This window comes from Trichoderma virens (assembly GCF_000170995.1).
Source record: "Trichoderma virens Gv29-8 chromosome Unknown TRIVIscaffold_90, whole genome shotgun sequence".
Classification (NCBI taxonomy): domain Eukaryota; kingdom Fungi; phylum Ascomycota; class Sordariomycetes; order Hypocreales; family Hypocreaceae; genus Trichoderma; species Trichoderma virens.
Window position 1 is genome coordinate 103642 of NW_014013659.1, and position 16221 is coordinate 119862.

Below are 16221 nucleotides of genomic sequence, written 5' to 3' on the forward strand. Positions count from 1 at the left end.
GTTACAGTAACTTGGAGACTCACTCTCTCCATATTAGGTAAGACGTGAAGCACCAAACTGCCCCTCCAACGTGATAAAATTTGGTGGTCCGAGGATATTTGAAAGCTGCTGTTAACCCTGGAAACCAAATATCATACATGCCCTTTAATAAAATCCAAAAATATATTTAAGGCATCCTTGGCACATCATATATCATGCCGCTTTGCTGGCCTGTGATTGCAAAATGAAAATAAGGGGATTTTTAAACATGATTTGCAGAGTGCGGAGCTCCGGCGGAACGAAATACCGTGCAAGAAATACGGCAAAACCCCCACCAGGCGACTCACAAGCCTACATTCCTCCAGTGGTGGGGAAGTGTTTGTGCTTAACTTCCTGCAGGACCAAAATTGAGTCACAGGTACCAAGCCCCAAAAACTCACACCTCTCATGACGGTTTGCCGGGTTTCTTTCAGTCGGAACAGTCATCGTATATTAAGCCTCTGTTCACCGTGGATTGCGAGATCTTGTCTTCAGCAACCACTCATCACCTCACTCAGGCCTTTTACGTCCTTGCGTGAGCCAAAACACCCCACCTCGAGTATTCAGCAGACGACCTGCAGGCCTTCTTTTTGCAATACTTCCTTGACTGCTTCTCGCATAAGAGGCATCTCAGCCATGGCTACACCAGCGGGACTCGACAAGCTCACAAGCTTGGTGAATGGCTTGTCACTTAACTCCGTCACCGAGAAATACCCCCAGGCTCACCCCGAAATCAACCCTCTTGATCTCTATAGGGCACACCTTAGCAATGTATTGGCAGGAATCTCTGGCGTAGACACTCAAATCATATATCCTGCCATCAACTGGACAACCGGTCTCGACAAGGGTGACTTTGTACTGGCCGTTCCGGCATTGAGGATCAAGGGCCAGAAGCCAGATGCCCTCGCTACTAAGTGGGCTGAAGAGGTATATTACTTTCCTTGTTGCTATAATATCTAAAACTAAAGATATTGCGTGCCAGTTCCCAGCGGATGACGCTCTGTTTGACAAGCCCACAACCAGTGGCCCCTTTATGTCATTCTTCCTCAAGGGAGGCCCACTCTCAAACTCCTTGATCCCATTGATTCGGAATCTTGGCGAGGAGTATGGTAAGCTACTTCATATACAAGCCCATCAAATCGTTGCATATATATTGACCGTTCTACCGCCAGGCCGTAACCGATTCAATGGCATGAGGGACCCCAAGGACCCCAGCCAGGGCAAGAAGCGCATTGTAATTATATGCCGTCCCAGGATTCCACTGGTTAGCTGCTAATTGTATATTAGATTGTTGAGTTCAGCTCTCCTAATGTTGCTAAGCCGTTCCATGCCGGTCATCTTCGGTCAACCATTATCGGCAGCTTTTTGGCCAACCTCTACGAGGGTAGCGGCTGGGAAGTGGTGCGAATGAACTGTGAGTAATTGCATTTCCCAGTGGAGACGCATCATTGGTCCTCCTGACTTGCGTATGAGGGCTATCTTGGACTCTAAGTCTACGACTTCCTTACAATCGTCTTTTCACTTGGAGATTAAATTAGTAGAAATCATTCTAACGTTTTCTTACAGACTTGGGAGACTGGGGAAAGCAATACGGACTGCTGGCTCTGGCATACGAGAAATATGGCAATGAGGAGGCGCTTCAGAAAGACCCCATTAACCACCTATTCAACCTCTATGTGCAAATCAATGCCGAGATGACTGCCGAGAAGGAGTCCATCGAGGCGCAGAAGAAGGAGGGCAAAGATGTTACCGAACTTGAAGCCCAATGCCTTGACGAGCAGGCTCGTAGGTACTTCAAGCGTATGGTAAGTGATGGGCATGTCCTGACAACTAATTGTCAGTTGTTAATATTACTCTCTTAGACCGATAGGGAAGAAGATGTGCTCCAGCAGTGGCAGATCTTCCGAGATCTGAGTATTGCTCGATACAAGGGTAAGCCCATATCGCTTAGCGAGAATATCGCGTCCTTGACTCTGAAGTCATTAAACTTACACATTGTGTAGAGACCTATGCCCGACTTAACATTGCCTTTGACAAGTATAGCGGTAAGTTCCAATCCTTGTAATGAAGCGGGGTTGAGGTCTAACTTTGTGGTAGGTGAAAGTCAGGTTTCTGAGGATGCCATGGCAAAGATTGCCGTAGAGATGGAAATGAAGGATATTTCTCGTGTAGACAACGGTGCAACGCTCGTTGACTTTACCAAACTGCTTCCTGGCAAAGAAGGAAAGCGACTGGGCGTAACTGTCATTCGGTAAGTTCTAACTATGTATCTTCTTTCTAACGGCATGGTCTAACGCGTTGAAATCATAGAAAGAAGGACGGCACTGCCTTGTATCTCACCCGTGACATTTGCGAATTGCTCGCCCGAGTAAGTCAATCTCATCCCCAGTTTTCTACCTAGTATGCCGTTTCAAGCAGTCGGAGTGAGACCATTAACAAGGTATAGTACGAAACCTACAAATTTGACCACATGATTTATGTTGTGGCAAGTGCGCAAGATCTCCATCTCAAGCAGCTTTTCGAGATTGTTAAGCAGCTTGGTTACAAGGATATTGCGGATCGCTGCCAGCATATCAACTTTGGCCTGGTTTTGGGTATGAGCACCAGGAAGGGTACCGTCAAGTTGTGAGTAACCCCGGGACATATCCTATGTGCTCCAAAGCACATTCCTAGTTGGCAATACGGAGTTTGCTGATATAATTGCAATAGCTTGGACGATATCTTGAGGGACTGCGCAGATCACATGCACGAGACCATGAAAAAGAACCAGGAGAAATACGCTCAGGTCGAAAACCCAGTGGCCACGGCTGATATTCTAGGTATCAGCAGTGTCATGGTCCAGGATATGAGTGGAAAGAGGTTAGTAGCTGTTCTTTCTGAGTGCCGTGTTTTTATTATGCTCATTGGATTATAGGATCAACAACTACACATTCAACATGGAAGCCATGACCTCATTTGAGGGTGACACCGGCCCTTATCTGCAGTATGCCCACTCTCGACTCTGCTCCATCAAGCGTCGTGCGAACTTGACCGACGAGGACCTGCTGAGTGCCGACCTTTCATTGCTCACTGAGCAGCATGCCACCAATGTTGTGCGAATGCTCTCGCAATGGCCCGACACCGTTCAGAACACTCTCAAGACTCTGGAGCCTACCACCGTGCTCACTTACCTGTTCAAGATGTCTCACGCTGTGAGCAGCAGCTACGATCACCTGCAGGTGGTTGGCAGCGAGAAGGAGCTGATGAAGGCCCGAATGGCGCTTTACGATGCTGCGCGAATTGTTCTGGCAAACGGAATGAAGCTGCTTGGCTTGACACCACTGGAGAGGTACGCACTAGGAACCCTATTTGCTTTAATGTTTGATTTTCGGAATTTATTTATACTAACTTCGTTTAGGATGTAAAAATGGGCACCTGAGATGCCGCGCCGCGTTGGGCCGCAATATTGCCGCAAGAAAAAAAAAAAAAAGGCTCCGGTTTATCTTAGTAGAAACATGAGCAATATAAAGCCACAGAAAGATTCGGTGAAAACCGCATAAAGCCTCTGACTCAATCGTATCCATCAGACTGGGTTTTCATCAAACGTGCTCTCGGTGATGAAATTTGAACAATGGCAGTGATTCAAAGTTGGCAGTCCCATGACAGATTAGACATTGCCATATTTGGGCGTAAGCCCTATGAATGGATGCAGGTGTTAGATAGTTCCTCTTAGCAAGTGGCCTGACTTTTCAACTCGAGGAATAGACTTAAGGGCGTAAGGAACCGCGCCAAACAAGCCTATCATCGATAGCTCGCTGCCGCACATCTCCTCGGATGCACCTGAATCTGCAAAGGCCTGGCGTTGTGTGGATTTCCGAGGACAAGTACCAAGTTTGCCGCTGCAGGATTTGAAATTTTAACAGCAGCCGCAATAAGCCGTAAGCGAAGCGCAGAATTGGCCCCATCAACAAGCTCGCGTGCTCCATCGAGCGACTTGATTGTGCATCAACAAAGATCAACTTGGTATACGATATACGAGTACGGACCAATAACTCCTCTGCGGCCATCAAGACAAAGATGAATTGACACAACCTAGCCAATAGAGCAAACTCTAATGCTAAGAGCCTAGCGCCGACTGCCGCACGGCGTCATCAAGCGGGTGGAGCTTGTTGCCCTGCTAGTGAGGAGAAACAGGATCCTGGATCCGGACATTTGGTTAGACATTTCTGTCAATACTACGGACTATGACGCAGCGGGACCGGGACTCAAAACTGGAGCATCGAGGCGAGCAGATTATGATTTCACTCTGGGCTGCGTCCGAGGAAATATGAGAGGCGAAATGAATCGAAAATGGACCGGAAAGCACCCAGGAGAAGAGTCATAGGGGAGGTTTTACGATCCGGAAGCTCCCGACTAGCCTAAGCGTGAGCCTTGCCTCTGCGCTCGGACTTCGTACATCTTCAGGATGCCGAGCCAAGGTGAGGCATGAAGCAGCATTTTGCAGGGCAGATGACCAGGCACAGAGAATGAAACACGGCGCTTCTATTGGATGCCTTGATGCATATCGGTTCTCACCGCGGCCAACCCGCTTGCCGGGTGCGGATTAGCATGGCGGCGCCGGATTACAGTGTGTGGACTCACGGATACCCGACGAAGCTGCCAATACGCATTCCGACCTGTAATATTTTCCTGTTTAAGCTTTTGCCGTCTTAGTAGTAAAGGGGGGCTAATATAAAGCACTCAAGTGTCCCAGAGTCACAGAAGGTGTTTGGTTATATCATCACCATCAGATCGTGTGACATAGGTTCCCAAGCACTGAATCCTATGACTTATTGAAACCAACCTTGCAATATTCCAACCATAGCTTTACATAAGCTCCTGCAATGAGCTACACTAAGACCGACGCTCCTAGACAAGCAGTCAAGCTTGCCAAAGCCGTGGCCAACAGCCATGCAAGCTACAGACTCGCCGCGCACCCGGCACTGACCCGGCGGCTGGGCTGTACAGGCCGGACCCTTCCCTCGTCTTACCACCTCTATGGCCAGACCATGCGAGCATTCTCGACGACGCCAGTCTCTCAGCTCAAAGACTTCTTCCCTGCCAAAGACACCCCCCACATCAAGACAACGCCGGCGGCATGGCCACATCCCGGCTTCTCAATGGAGGAGCTCTATCAGGTAACGCCTTCGCATCGGCCGCCTCGGGGATTTGGTGATTGGGCAGCGTGGAAGATTGTGCGGTTCGCGAGGTATTGGATGGATAAGGCCACAGGCATGGATAGAGAACAGCAGGTTGATAAGAAGCATCCAACAACAGCCATCAAGGCGGAGAAGCCGCTGACAGAGGCTCAATGGGTATGGTTTCCACTCATTCCTATGCTAGGGACCCGATAAACTATTACTTGGTTATGGAATATATCGCTAACTTAACTTTGCGAATAGCTTATCCGATTCGTGTTTCTCGAAAGTATAGCAGGTGTTCCAGGAATGGTTGGCGGCATGCTTCGCCATCTCAGCAGTCTTCGGGGCATGAAGCGAGACAATGGCTGGATTGAGACGCTCCTAGAAGAAAGCTACAACGAACGGATGCACCTTTTGACATTTATGACCATGTGCGAGCCCGGCTTGTTCATGAAGCTCATGATTATCGGTGCTCAGGGAGTCTTCTTCAACAGTCTCTTTGTGGCCTATCTCTTGCACCCCAAGATTGTTCATCGATTCGTCGGCTACCTGGAGGAAGAGGCAGTACACACGTACACTCGAGCAATTGCTGAAATCGAGGAGGGTCATTTACCCAAGTGGGCTGATCCCAAGTTCCGGATTCCTGATATTGCCGTACAGGTTAGTAAATGGAACAAGAGAAAGAAGTTCAAGAACAAACCCACTGACATTTGAAAAATACAGTACTGGAACATGCCTGAGGGTAACCGGACCATGAAAGACTTGATTCTGTATATTCGAGCCGACGAGGCCAGCCACAGAGGAGTCAACCATACCTTGGGTAACCTCAACCAGAAGGAAGACCCAAATCCCTTTGTCAGCAAATTCAAAGACAGGGAGGTTCCCAAGCCTGCTCTCAAGCCCGAAGGTTATGAGCGCTCAGAGGTGATCTAATTGGGGAAAAGGCGTGCGTTGTTGGACAGTCACTATGCTTTTGATTCGAACTAGAAGGAAAAACGTATGCATACATGGAACGGCGTGTTTGATTTTGTTTTGTCTACATTGCAAAAAGAAGGCTGGCTGGGAGACTTGGAAATGTGCATAATTTTGCGGCGTTTTGGATTTGGCATAGCCATCTGGGCAAATTTCTCTCTCGACTCTTCTTACAAACTATACACGGAGAATTGATAATAAAAGGGGAGTGTATAATTCCGCCAATTCAATAGACGAGAGTGGCTGTGGCGTCGTAAACATGATCTGGTGACATTGACTCGACCTTTGCATTACATGTTTTGGGAACGAGCCACGGTTTAGACGCAGCATTTCAGACTAAAGCCTCCGCCACCAGGCACCGATACGAGAAGCCCCGGAGCGCTACGATATCGGGTAGTATCAAGTACCTATTCAGGCGTGAAGCGCCATTCTGGGCTGCCTCGATTGGCCACAGGGCCTCTGAAACTGGTCAAAGCAACGGTAAGTCGGGTGTGTTGGCGCCCGCAAAGGTGCCAGTCCGGGACCGCCCCTTAATTCGGCCGATTCCCGAATGATCGAACGGGGCGGCAAAATAAAAAAGAGGATGCCAAACCCAGGGGGGGGGCAAAGGAAGAATTAGGGAATACAAAAGAGAAGAAGTGGTGAGTGTGCGAAGGTGATGAAAAAAGCCTTGCGGAGAGCCTTGCAGTTGATCCGAATAAAGGGCCCCGGCGCGGGCCAATTAAAGACGGGGATCTAGATTTGCAACAAGGGCTGTTAGCCGATTGGCTGACGGCACCCGAGAATTTGCAGCGTTTAATTCACTGGATACCTAACAGGTACTTGAGTGGTTTTTTATGGGTACTGCAGTGACATGTAAGTAATGCTGTACTTGGATGGGAAGAGTCGAATGCCAGTCAAATCGTGATTGTATCAAGGCAAAGACGGCAAAAATTAAGCTTGAAGCAAATCAAAAAGAAGGCTGTAAAGCATAATGATGCAATCCAATTTTGTTTCATCCTTCCATCGGGGAAACAAACCCGCCTGCTAACAGGCCTGTACCGGGTACCAAAGCATCAAGTGCCTTCATGTAGCCTGGCCACAATACGTCACTGCTGTGTGGCTGTGGCCGGTACAACCCACCTGTTTTAGAAGGATTTTGTTTTAATGACCATTTGCATTTTGGATCTGGCTCCATATTATGGACAAGGGCGGGGGTTTTTTTTTTCTCGTGTTTGCCTGTCAACTGTGAAACTGCTGCGGCTTTGCCCCTGATTTGCGCTTCAGGGACGCATAGGCTCGCCTCGTTTATGTTTTGTTTCACAGTCTGGATGCTATTTTGGGAAAGCCGTGTTATTGCCTTGGTGCCTTTTCCCTCACTCATTCTCTGTCTTCCCGTTTTATTTTATTCACAGCCCCCTCCGTCTTTCATCTCCTTGGATGTTTCGAAACAATAAAACAACTTGTGCCATGAAATTAATGCGCTTTAGGAGATACGCTCCGCGAGATTTTACTTCGTATAGACACTATATTTAGCCCGAGGGGGGAAAAGCGTCGCCTGGCTAGATAGACTTGCATGTGTTGCGTACCTAGATCATGGGGGGGTGTGCGGTTGTCGTCAGCGTTTTCTTCTCTCTCCCTCGAAGTTCTGCAGGTTTCCCCGTCTTCGACTGAGCTAATAAGGTTAATTGCCGTTTTCGTGCCCATGATATGACCGAATTGCTCCCTAGGGCATGGGTTCGAAAAAGCTTAGCATTGCCATAGTGTGAGCAAACTCGTCATCACCGCCCAGCCATGTGGGGGAGACGACGCATCATCTCCAATCTCATCGGGCCTGCGAAAATGCGTGGTTTCAGGACTTGCTCGTTCTAGTCCCTTCAATCAAGCCTTCAGCTGTTGAGTGGTGGCTGTAAAAAAAAAAAAAGTTGACAAAACAGCCCATTTTGGAAGGGCTTTTGTCTAGGGTTGCTGTTAAGCAAGAGTTTGCCGCCTTTTGGGGACAATGGGATGGGAGTATGGCTTGATGGCGGCAAATTCTCCAAAAAAGGGAACGTTACAGTCGTTTTGCCTATAGGGTGCCGGCGTAACCTACGTCTAAGTGGCAGAACCTTGGGTCTATAGGTAGTTTCTAGATATTAACTGCATTTTGCTTGCGTATTAGGTGACAATTAGTAGTTTGGCGGGCAGTACTGCAAGAAGATACCTGTCACCTCTTTAATCCTTGCTGGTACTTGTGCTAGGATACTTATAAGGTTAGTTGGTAGGATTCAGGCAATTTGTCAGACAGAGAGACAGAGAGACAATGTTGCATCACAGCACGGCAGATGGTCAAGTTTGGGAGATATTCTAGACCTTTGGAATACTTCAATAGCTCGCGCGACGGCCATGCACTACCGCTAGTACCCAATAGGTTCCTTTTCTCATTTCCCCCGGCCGCTGTGGAGGGGCGCCAATGACAGCAGCCTCTGCGAACTGGGTGCGGGGTCGTTGCTTGAGTTTGATTCAATGTACGGAGAAGAGGCAAAGGACGCTACAGAAAGACCGCTGGAGATTACACGAGTCGTTGGCATGAAGGAAAAGATGGAGGCCGCTGGTGTCGATGCTAAACGGCAGTAGCCTGGCTCCAGTGCCGGATGTCGCTAATGCACGGGCTTGATCTGAAGAGGACAGCACAGTAACAGTACCGTTGGCGTAGTGCGAGTAGCTGTAGCATTCCACGTCGGCGCGCTCCGTTCATTTCATTTCAGTTCAGTTGAGCTGAGCTGAGAAAGCAATGTACCTTTGGCAGTAAACCTGCAATGCAAGGTACCAGGCATGTACAGTGCCCAAGGCAATACCCAAGGCAATACCCAAGGCAATACCCAAGGCAAGACACCTGAGTCATCCTCCACTCACATCGCTGCAAAAAAGCCATCCCATTCAAAAATCTCCCTCTCTTTGTGTCCCTCATATGATTTTCACGTGGGTATGACAGAAGCTTGCTCCAACTGCTAAAAGGCACATCCTCTGATTGCTAGCCCGTCGCCTAAGCCGTGCTCCAGCACTCTAGCCGTGCTAAACTAACCAACGGCTGAAGCAAAGGCCTGGTCCATATCTCACGCCGCCTGCTGCGACCATCCCACTTCCTGCGATACCTCTCTGACCTTAGCTTTCTGCCTCCTACATCACCCGCCTCCAGTTGGACCAACCCGAAGCCTGTCAAGCACCCAGCAGCGTCGTCAGCAGCGCCGTCAGACGCCGTCACTGCAGTTCTCTCTGCTCCTCTGTGTCCAAGCAGAATTGCGGCCACAAGGTTGCTGCTCCAGTTTGCACAGCCTCGCGGGTCCGCGTCTCTGCTCGATGATTTGGCGCCCAACCCGAACGAACCCCGACAAAGAAAGGTGCCAGAAAGGAAGCCCCTCCCTCATCACCACGCTGCCAGTGCCGTGCCGATTCCCAAACTCTACCAGCATCTAGCATCTGGCAAATAGCATCCGGCCAGCATCGCCTCGCCTCGCCTCGCCTCCCAGGGCCAGGTCCAGCCCTATTTGATAACCATACCCACGCCAAATCCACCCCGTACCTGGACGCCCGCACCCGCTCGGAGAACGAGTTGCAGCTGGCCTCAGGACCGCCCGTCTGAAACACTCTTCAGACTGTGATTCGCACCGCTGTACGCGTCCTGCCGCTGTGATAGGGCCGCCCCCCAGCTCCTTGCACCTCTGCCGCCAGTGCACAGCCTCCCCGCTGCAGCCAGAAGGCTGACTGTGGAATCTGCCTCGCAAGACGAACAGACCAGCACCCGGCAGCCATCATGAGCAGCGAACCCCAGCGTGGAAGGTCACCGTCGGCCGGTGGCTTTCAGCCTGATATAAACCAATCTCACTCGCCGGCACGGAGCCCGTTCGCACCCACAAGCGAGCAGCCAGCCGTTGGTCTTGGTCTTGGGATCGGTGCCGACCTGGATCCATCGCAACAGCAACGACAACCGCCTCAGCAGCAGCAACAACAACAACAACAACAACAACAACAGCAGCAGCAGCATCGAGCTTTCACGGCATCTTTGCATCCCAACTTCGACTCGTTCAACGCAAACGGCTTCCTCGGCGCACAAGCCAACGCTGCCGACCCGAATACCGGCTTTGATCCCAGCGCGAGCTTCGGACAACAGCCGGCCACCGGCCCCGACTCCACCCTCTCTTTGAACGCCCAGGCGCAACAAAACTACCTCTCGCCAAACATTCACGACGGTGATTTCTCTCTCTTTCCCTCGGGCACTGAGCAAGGCGACCAGTACAACGCCCCCCTCTTTGAGCAGCCGCCGCTTGGCGACCTCAATGCCATGACCTCTCCGCACTCTCATCAGTCTCCGACCCCGCCACGGCTCTACCCATCAGATAGCCTTCAGTCGCCTCCATTCAACCAACATCAGTTCTCGTCGCCCCCGTCGACTCATTCGAGGAATGCTTCTCTAGGGCCCGAGGCCGCGCTTCTTCCCAGTCAGATTGGTGACTGGACCCAACCCCAATTCCAGGGCCATAGGAGAACTCCATCGGAATACTCTGACGTCTCCTCCGTGGCTCCTTCTCCTCACCTTATCAGTTCCGATACCTTTGACGCCGACCCGTCGGGCCACTCGCCTCTGCAGAGACCTGTGGATAGCCTCTATCAGGAAGTGCTTGGTATAGGATCGTTCAGCCTGGCTGATCACAGCAGCCCCGGTTATCACGGTCGAAGCCCTTCTCACAGCCCAGCCATCAGCCCTCGCATTATGCCACAGCAGATGCCGGACACTATGCAGCCTTCTTTCAATTTGATCCCACCGAATTCCGGGTTCGAGAATGTGTCTGGATACCCAGACCTGCAACCCAGCCACGAGACCTTTCCACCACTGCAAGGCGGCATGGGTGCCGATATGCACCAAATGGCACCGCCAGCCATCAACATTGACTTTGCGCCCACGACCAATTCAAGACAAGGCAGCTTTGAGCCGCCCAAGTCGCAGATGGATCAGGATTCACTAACACCCCCAGAAAGAGGCAAGTCCTTCATCTTCGAGATAGCTTAGCTTATCATATACGTGAACTGCAACTAACACGACATCACAGGTCGACCAAAGTCTCGCCCGAGAGCGGTAACGGACCCGTTCCATCCCGGCGGAATATTGCCCCCTGGCAACTTGGGACCCTCTCTCGGAGTTGATCTTGCGGCCCGCTCCGATACCTCATCTCGATCTTTATCTCCTCTAGATAGGCAATCGGTCGGCTCATCGGCCTCACGAAGGCGGCAGTCGACTTCGTCAGTGCCCAACAACGTCATCGCTTTGCGTTTGGCGGATCCCGAATACCAGAATAGCCAAGATGCCGGGACAAGCAAGCGTATGCAGAAACATCCAGCAACTTTCCAGTGTACTCTATGTCCCAAACGCTTCACCCGAGCTTACAATCTGCGGTCTCACCTGCGTACTCACACCGATGAGCGACCGTTCGTATGTACGGTCTGCGGTAAAGCCTTTGCTCGACAGCACGACAGAAAGCGACACGAGAGTCTCCATTCCGGAGAGAAGAAGTTTGTTTGCAAGGGAGATCTGAAAACTGGTGGTCAGTGGGGCTGTGGTCGACGATTTGCGCGAGCTGATGCCTTGGGAAGGCATTTCCGATCCGAAGCAGGGAGAATATGCATTAAACCGCTACTGGATGAAGAGATGATTGAAAGGCAGCGCCAGTGGCAGGAGCAGCGGATGCAGCAGAACATGGCACAGAACATGGCCAACCCACAGGTCATGGGCATGGATGCTGGCCCGGCTTATCCCATGGATTCCAGTGGAAACTACGGCCTCCCGCAAGCCCTCCTGGCTCAATATCCCGCATTGGCGCAGATGAACTGGTCGACCACTGACATGGGAGGTGGACTAGACGATGAGCTTAGTGGAAGATCGTCATTCGATGCCAGTGACTACGATGACGGCGAGGATGGCGGATACATGAGTAGTTCTGGAGCCAGATACCCAGAAGAAGGCATGGGCCAAAATTACGCTGATATGAGCTATTCTGGAGAGTATGGGCGCTGATGGACGAAACTGCCTTGAGATTTATATTCTTCTTCTTCTGTTATATTATCCCCATCCCCATTATCACTATCCCCCTTTCTCCGTCTTGTGTTCTTACCCCATTTTACGGTTTCTTTCACCCCGCGAGGATGGTGTTTAATTATCGTGTAGCTCCCCCCGAACGTCAACTCGGGGAAGCGAGCTTGGCTGTATAGCGTGGAACGGGTGGCATTTGAATTCTGACTTTGTGATTTTTACTTCGTTTCTTTTGGAAAACAAAATTTGAGATGGCTCGGGTTATTAGATGGCACGTCGCATAGATACCACCCCTTGAAGCTTATTGTCACTCTGACTTTCCGTGACATCACTTTGTGATGCTGTTGATGGGACTTGGTCCTACCGAATAAAGCCTTGTTCATTTGTATCTGATTGTGTGCTACTTGTAGAATGATGTTTTATTGTGACGTATCTAGCATGTCACCTGCTGTATGTGTGAATGTAGCCCATACCTATGTGAGGGCGATGATGACTTGAAGTAGCATTCAAGTTCATTTCTTGGAACAAGGACCGGCCACATTTCTTATTATCTCTTTGATATTAAGCTATACTGGGTATAGACCATGTACCTCCTGTAGAAACTCGAATGAAGCTGTGATGCTGAATCTATGGCATCAGCCTTCACCCACCCGTGCTATTACTTATGGCGAAATATTACTGATAAAAAAAAGGAAAAGAGTGACCATGTAATACTATTCATTGGAGGTAATTATAAATACTATTACCGCATTTCGAGAGGCAATGCTTGCACCGGAGCATTTGATAGCAGCATAGCGATTCGATATCAGTGCCGGAAGATGTGGGGACTCCGGTATAAGCCGGGACCGGGGGCAAGAAGTTTCTTTTTATGCTCCTGTCCGATTCAAAGTACAGGCAGACCCTTGGCTCAGGCAGGGTCTGGTAGACAAAACAGGGCAGGGCAGGGTTTCTGCTGTTGCTATGATGTGCATGCTGTGATTAGTCTGGGGATAATCTTTGACAGGTTATGCTGGCGGGTGGCTGTGAGCGTGTGATTGTGAGAGATTGGGGGGGACGTGGGGTGGCGGAGAGGGCCTGTAGCAAGCATTAGGAACCTAGAGAATTGTGCTAAGCAGTCACTGCATGTATTTCACCTTGCTAGTTGTAATATTGATTGCAAAAGTAGTTATCTGGACGAGATTTTCGTAGGGCCATGTGACGAAGTGAGTGGGATGAAGTGCCCAACTCATGGTCTGCATTGCTGCCGTTGTGGATAAGTTCATGACGATGATATCATTGCCGGGGACGTCATTCATCGTCTGATAGCAGGCCACCAACACGGAGCATTTGCCGTGGCATGATGGAAGCCCAAGCTTGGGGACAAGCAGATCGGTTTTTGGGGCCTTGGCTGTGCTGCGGATGAATTATTCTTTGGGTCTGACCGCTTCGAAAGACCTGGTGCGATGTCGGGCTTGGGAAAAACAGCTATTCGGGAGGCTGCATGTCTGCAGCCCGATATTGCATGCATTACGGTGTGAAACAATACTTTGTCTCTATTTTATTGATTAGGGGCATTTGATGTCGATATTATTGCTTTTTTGCCAGTATGCGTTGCCCATTATTTGGATCACATATTGCGACTTTGCTCCTATTCTACTGTGAATGAGGGGAACATTGAATACCTCATGGATTTGATGTATTCCGTATACGGCAAAATGACTCAAGGGGGTCAGCTGAGTGTTGCCGTGCTTGTGGAAACTGGACCTGAACCCTGTAGGAAATGCGATGCTGCATGAACATGTCTAAGGGAGAAGCAGCAGCAGCAAGGGATTCGAGCCCTGGCTGACAAGCGGTCAACCGACTGCCAGTGACCTGTAGCAACCCGCACAGGTGCCTGGCCGTGCCATGTACCGGTACCTGGCGCTGGGGACACAAGCTGGGCAGGGCGCGTTCGATTCGAGGCGGGGCAGCCAATGGCAGCGGTCGCTGTGAACTGGAATCGTCCAAATGCCAGCTGCACGGCAAGTACAGGTACATGCACGCGTGTCTGTGCGGATGCGCATGCGCTATGTACGAGCATGCGAGATATTTTTTTCTTGATTCTGATTCACTTTATTTGCAGCTGGGTGGATCGAGGCCCTGCATGCCGCCTGCATGTTACGTGCATGTACATTGTCACGCGACGAGGGCAGCCGAGTGACTTGGTGGAGGATCGTATGGTTTTTTTTTGGTTGTTATTTTTTGGTTGTTTGGATGCGAGATTTGGGGGGTGGGCGATATAGTCGTTATTTCTGTTCTTTTTATTTTATTTTTATTTTTCTGATAAATGGATGGTGAGAGAGTTTGCAAGTCAGGTCTATATACAGCACTGTAAGTCCCCTCCAGCGAGTGATAAAAAGTGATAGATGACAACTGCTGGGTACTAAGCAGGTACACTCTCCGCTAGTCTGGAGCTTGTCAAGGAACAAAAGGAAAATAAACAAATAAACAAAGGACGGCTGAGATTGCTGCGTGAGATAGAGAAAGCGAGCAGCAGCAGTGGGACACGCATGCATTGCAGCAATGCCTCATGGTGCATGGAGTTGCATCAATAAATAGGCCACGGCTGCAGATGGGATGCAGCTCTCAGCATCGAACCGGCTGTTGTCGCTTGCAAGTATCGCGGGGGTATCATGAACCTGGAACATGTTGATGCTTGTTGTAGAGCAGCGAGCTTATGACGCGGTGGGGTTTCCACTCCAAGCTGAGAGGAATCCTACGTACAGTATTAATTAATCTTACCCTTTTCTGTTCCTTTTTTCCTTTTTCCTTTTTTTCGTAGTCTCTTTTCGTAGGTACTTACCCACACCGAAGGATCAAACATCGAATGCCATTCAACCTTGATGCTGGGTACTGTACCTCCAAGGTACCCAAGGGAGGGCTGGACAAGAGGCGCAGAGATCCAATCCGCATGCGAGATGGCAGCGGGCTTGTTTGGCTGCAGCTCAGGACAGGGGCTAACGCCACGCTAAGCACTTTGGGGGTCTGGTGACAAGCGAATGGGGCCCGCAGCCCAGCCAACCCTCCCGCCGAGCGCCACTTTGATTGGCCGGGCCGCTGCGTCTCGCGGCATCAACTGGCACATCTTGGGTGGCTCTTGCTCTTGGGAGCCGTACCTGCTCATGTGTACTCGTCGTACACGCATCCGCCCTTCCTGCGTCCGTCGTTCTGCGGTCTGCGGGTGCGAGTGCTCGTACACAGAGGCAAGGGCGAGGCGAGGAAAGAAGCGAGGCAATGGCGGCAGCGCTGGTGTCACGTTGTTGCTCTAGGGCTTTAGCTTTCCCAGTTGGGCGCGCTCAACGGCTTAGCACTTGCTTAGTCGTCCTCTCCCGTTTATGCTTTGGCATGGGCATGTCCCACGAGGGCTCAGGCACGTCTATCGTAGGTCAGACTCGATAGTACGTACATATGTACCGTGTTCTACGGTAGCGATACCTCCAGCTTCCAAGACACCGCGCTGCAAGGCGGCTGTCAGTGTACGAGACATGGCGGTACCCTCTGTCTCTCCAGGTGCCGAATCGCAGATCGGACGGGCATGTACTTGCACTCCTAAGCGCAAGTGCCTTTTCGCCAACGCCCGCTGGACCCCATCAGATGTACTGCAGATTGTTTGACTTACCTGTAGGTACTTATCGCATCACCATCTGCGATATCACATTCATTACTCGCACTAGCACCCTTAAAGTCCTTACCTACGTAGTGCCCAATGTAGTCCTCAAGTCGCCCAACAGGGGACACCAGGCGTGATGCTCTAAAAAGAAGAAGCAAGAGAAAAAAGAGGGTGTCGAGGCCGCAGCCCTTGTGCAACCTCAAAGCTGAGATACTCGCCTCTTCTCCCTCCGTGGGTTGGCAATCCCAAGGCAAGGGCACCCGTATCATTGGTCCCTCCGCATCTACTGGAGGCCAGTCACTTTGTCCGGAAGTCTTGTTCCCTGGGCCGCGGCCAGTTGTTTGTTTCCTCGCTCTGGACAGCCTCGCCACCATCATTCACCACTTCATCCCGCCTCGCTT

General features: G+C 50.7%; 3 protein-coding genes across 3 annotated transcripts; all 3 read left to right on the forward strand.

The window, feature by feature from the left end:
• Positions 1-654: 654 nt before the first annotated feature.
• On the forward strand, positions 655-3558 carry TRIVIDRAFT_75497 (uncharacterized protein; the record flags this gene model as incomplete). Its single annotated transcript, XM_014095126.1, has 13 exons — positions 655-945; positions 1001-1127; positions 1191-1252; positions 1306-1432; positions 1585-1823; positions 1881-1950; positions 2022-2063; positions 2116-2269; positions 2329-2386; positions 2465-2643; positions 2728-2877; positions 2933-3346; positions 3416-3558. 13 exons carry the CDS (start codon positions 655-657, stop codon positions 3420-3422), a joined length of 1920 nt encoding a protein of 639 aa, XP_013950601.1.
• Positions 3559-4714: 1156 nt separating this feature from the next.
• TRIVIDRAFT_216965 (uncharacterized protein) lies at positions 4715-6395 on the forward strand (the record flags this gene model as incomplete). Its single annotated transcript, XM_014095127.1, has 3 exons — positions 4715-5351; positions 5439-5837; positions 5901-6395. The coding sequence occupies 3 exons, from the start codon at positions 4881-4883 to the stop codon at positions 6108-6110; spliced, it is 1080 nt and encodes a 359-aa protein (XP_013950602.1).
• A 3526-nt stretch (positions 6396-9921) lies between these two features.
• On the forward strand, positions 9922-12579 carry TRIVIDRAFT_232155 (uncharacterized protein; the record flags this gene model as incomplete). The annotated part of the gene is made up of 2 exons (XM_014095128.1): positions 9922-11014; positions 11216-12579. 2 exons carry the CDS (start codon positions 9922-9924, stop codon positions 12175-12177), a joined length of 2055 nt encoding a protein of 684 aa, XP_013950603.1.
• Positions 12580-16221: the final 3642 nt, after the last annotated feature.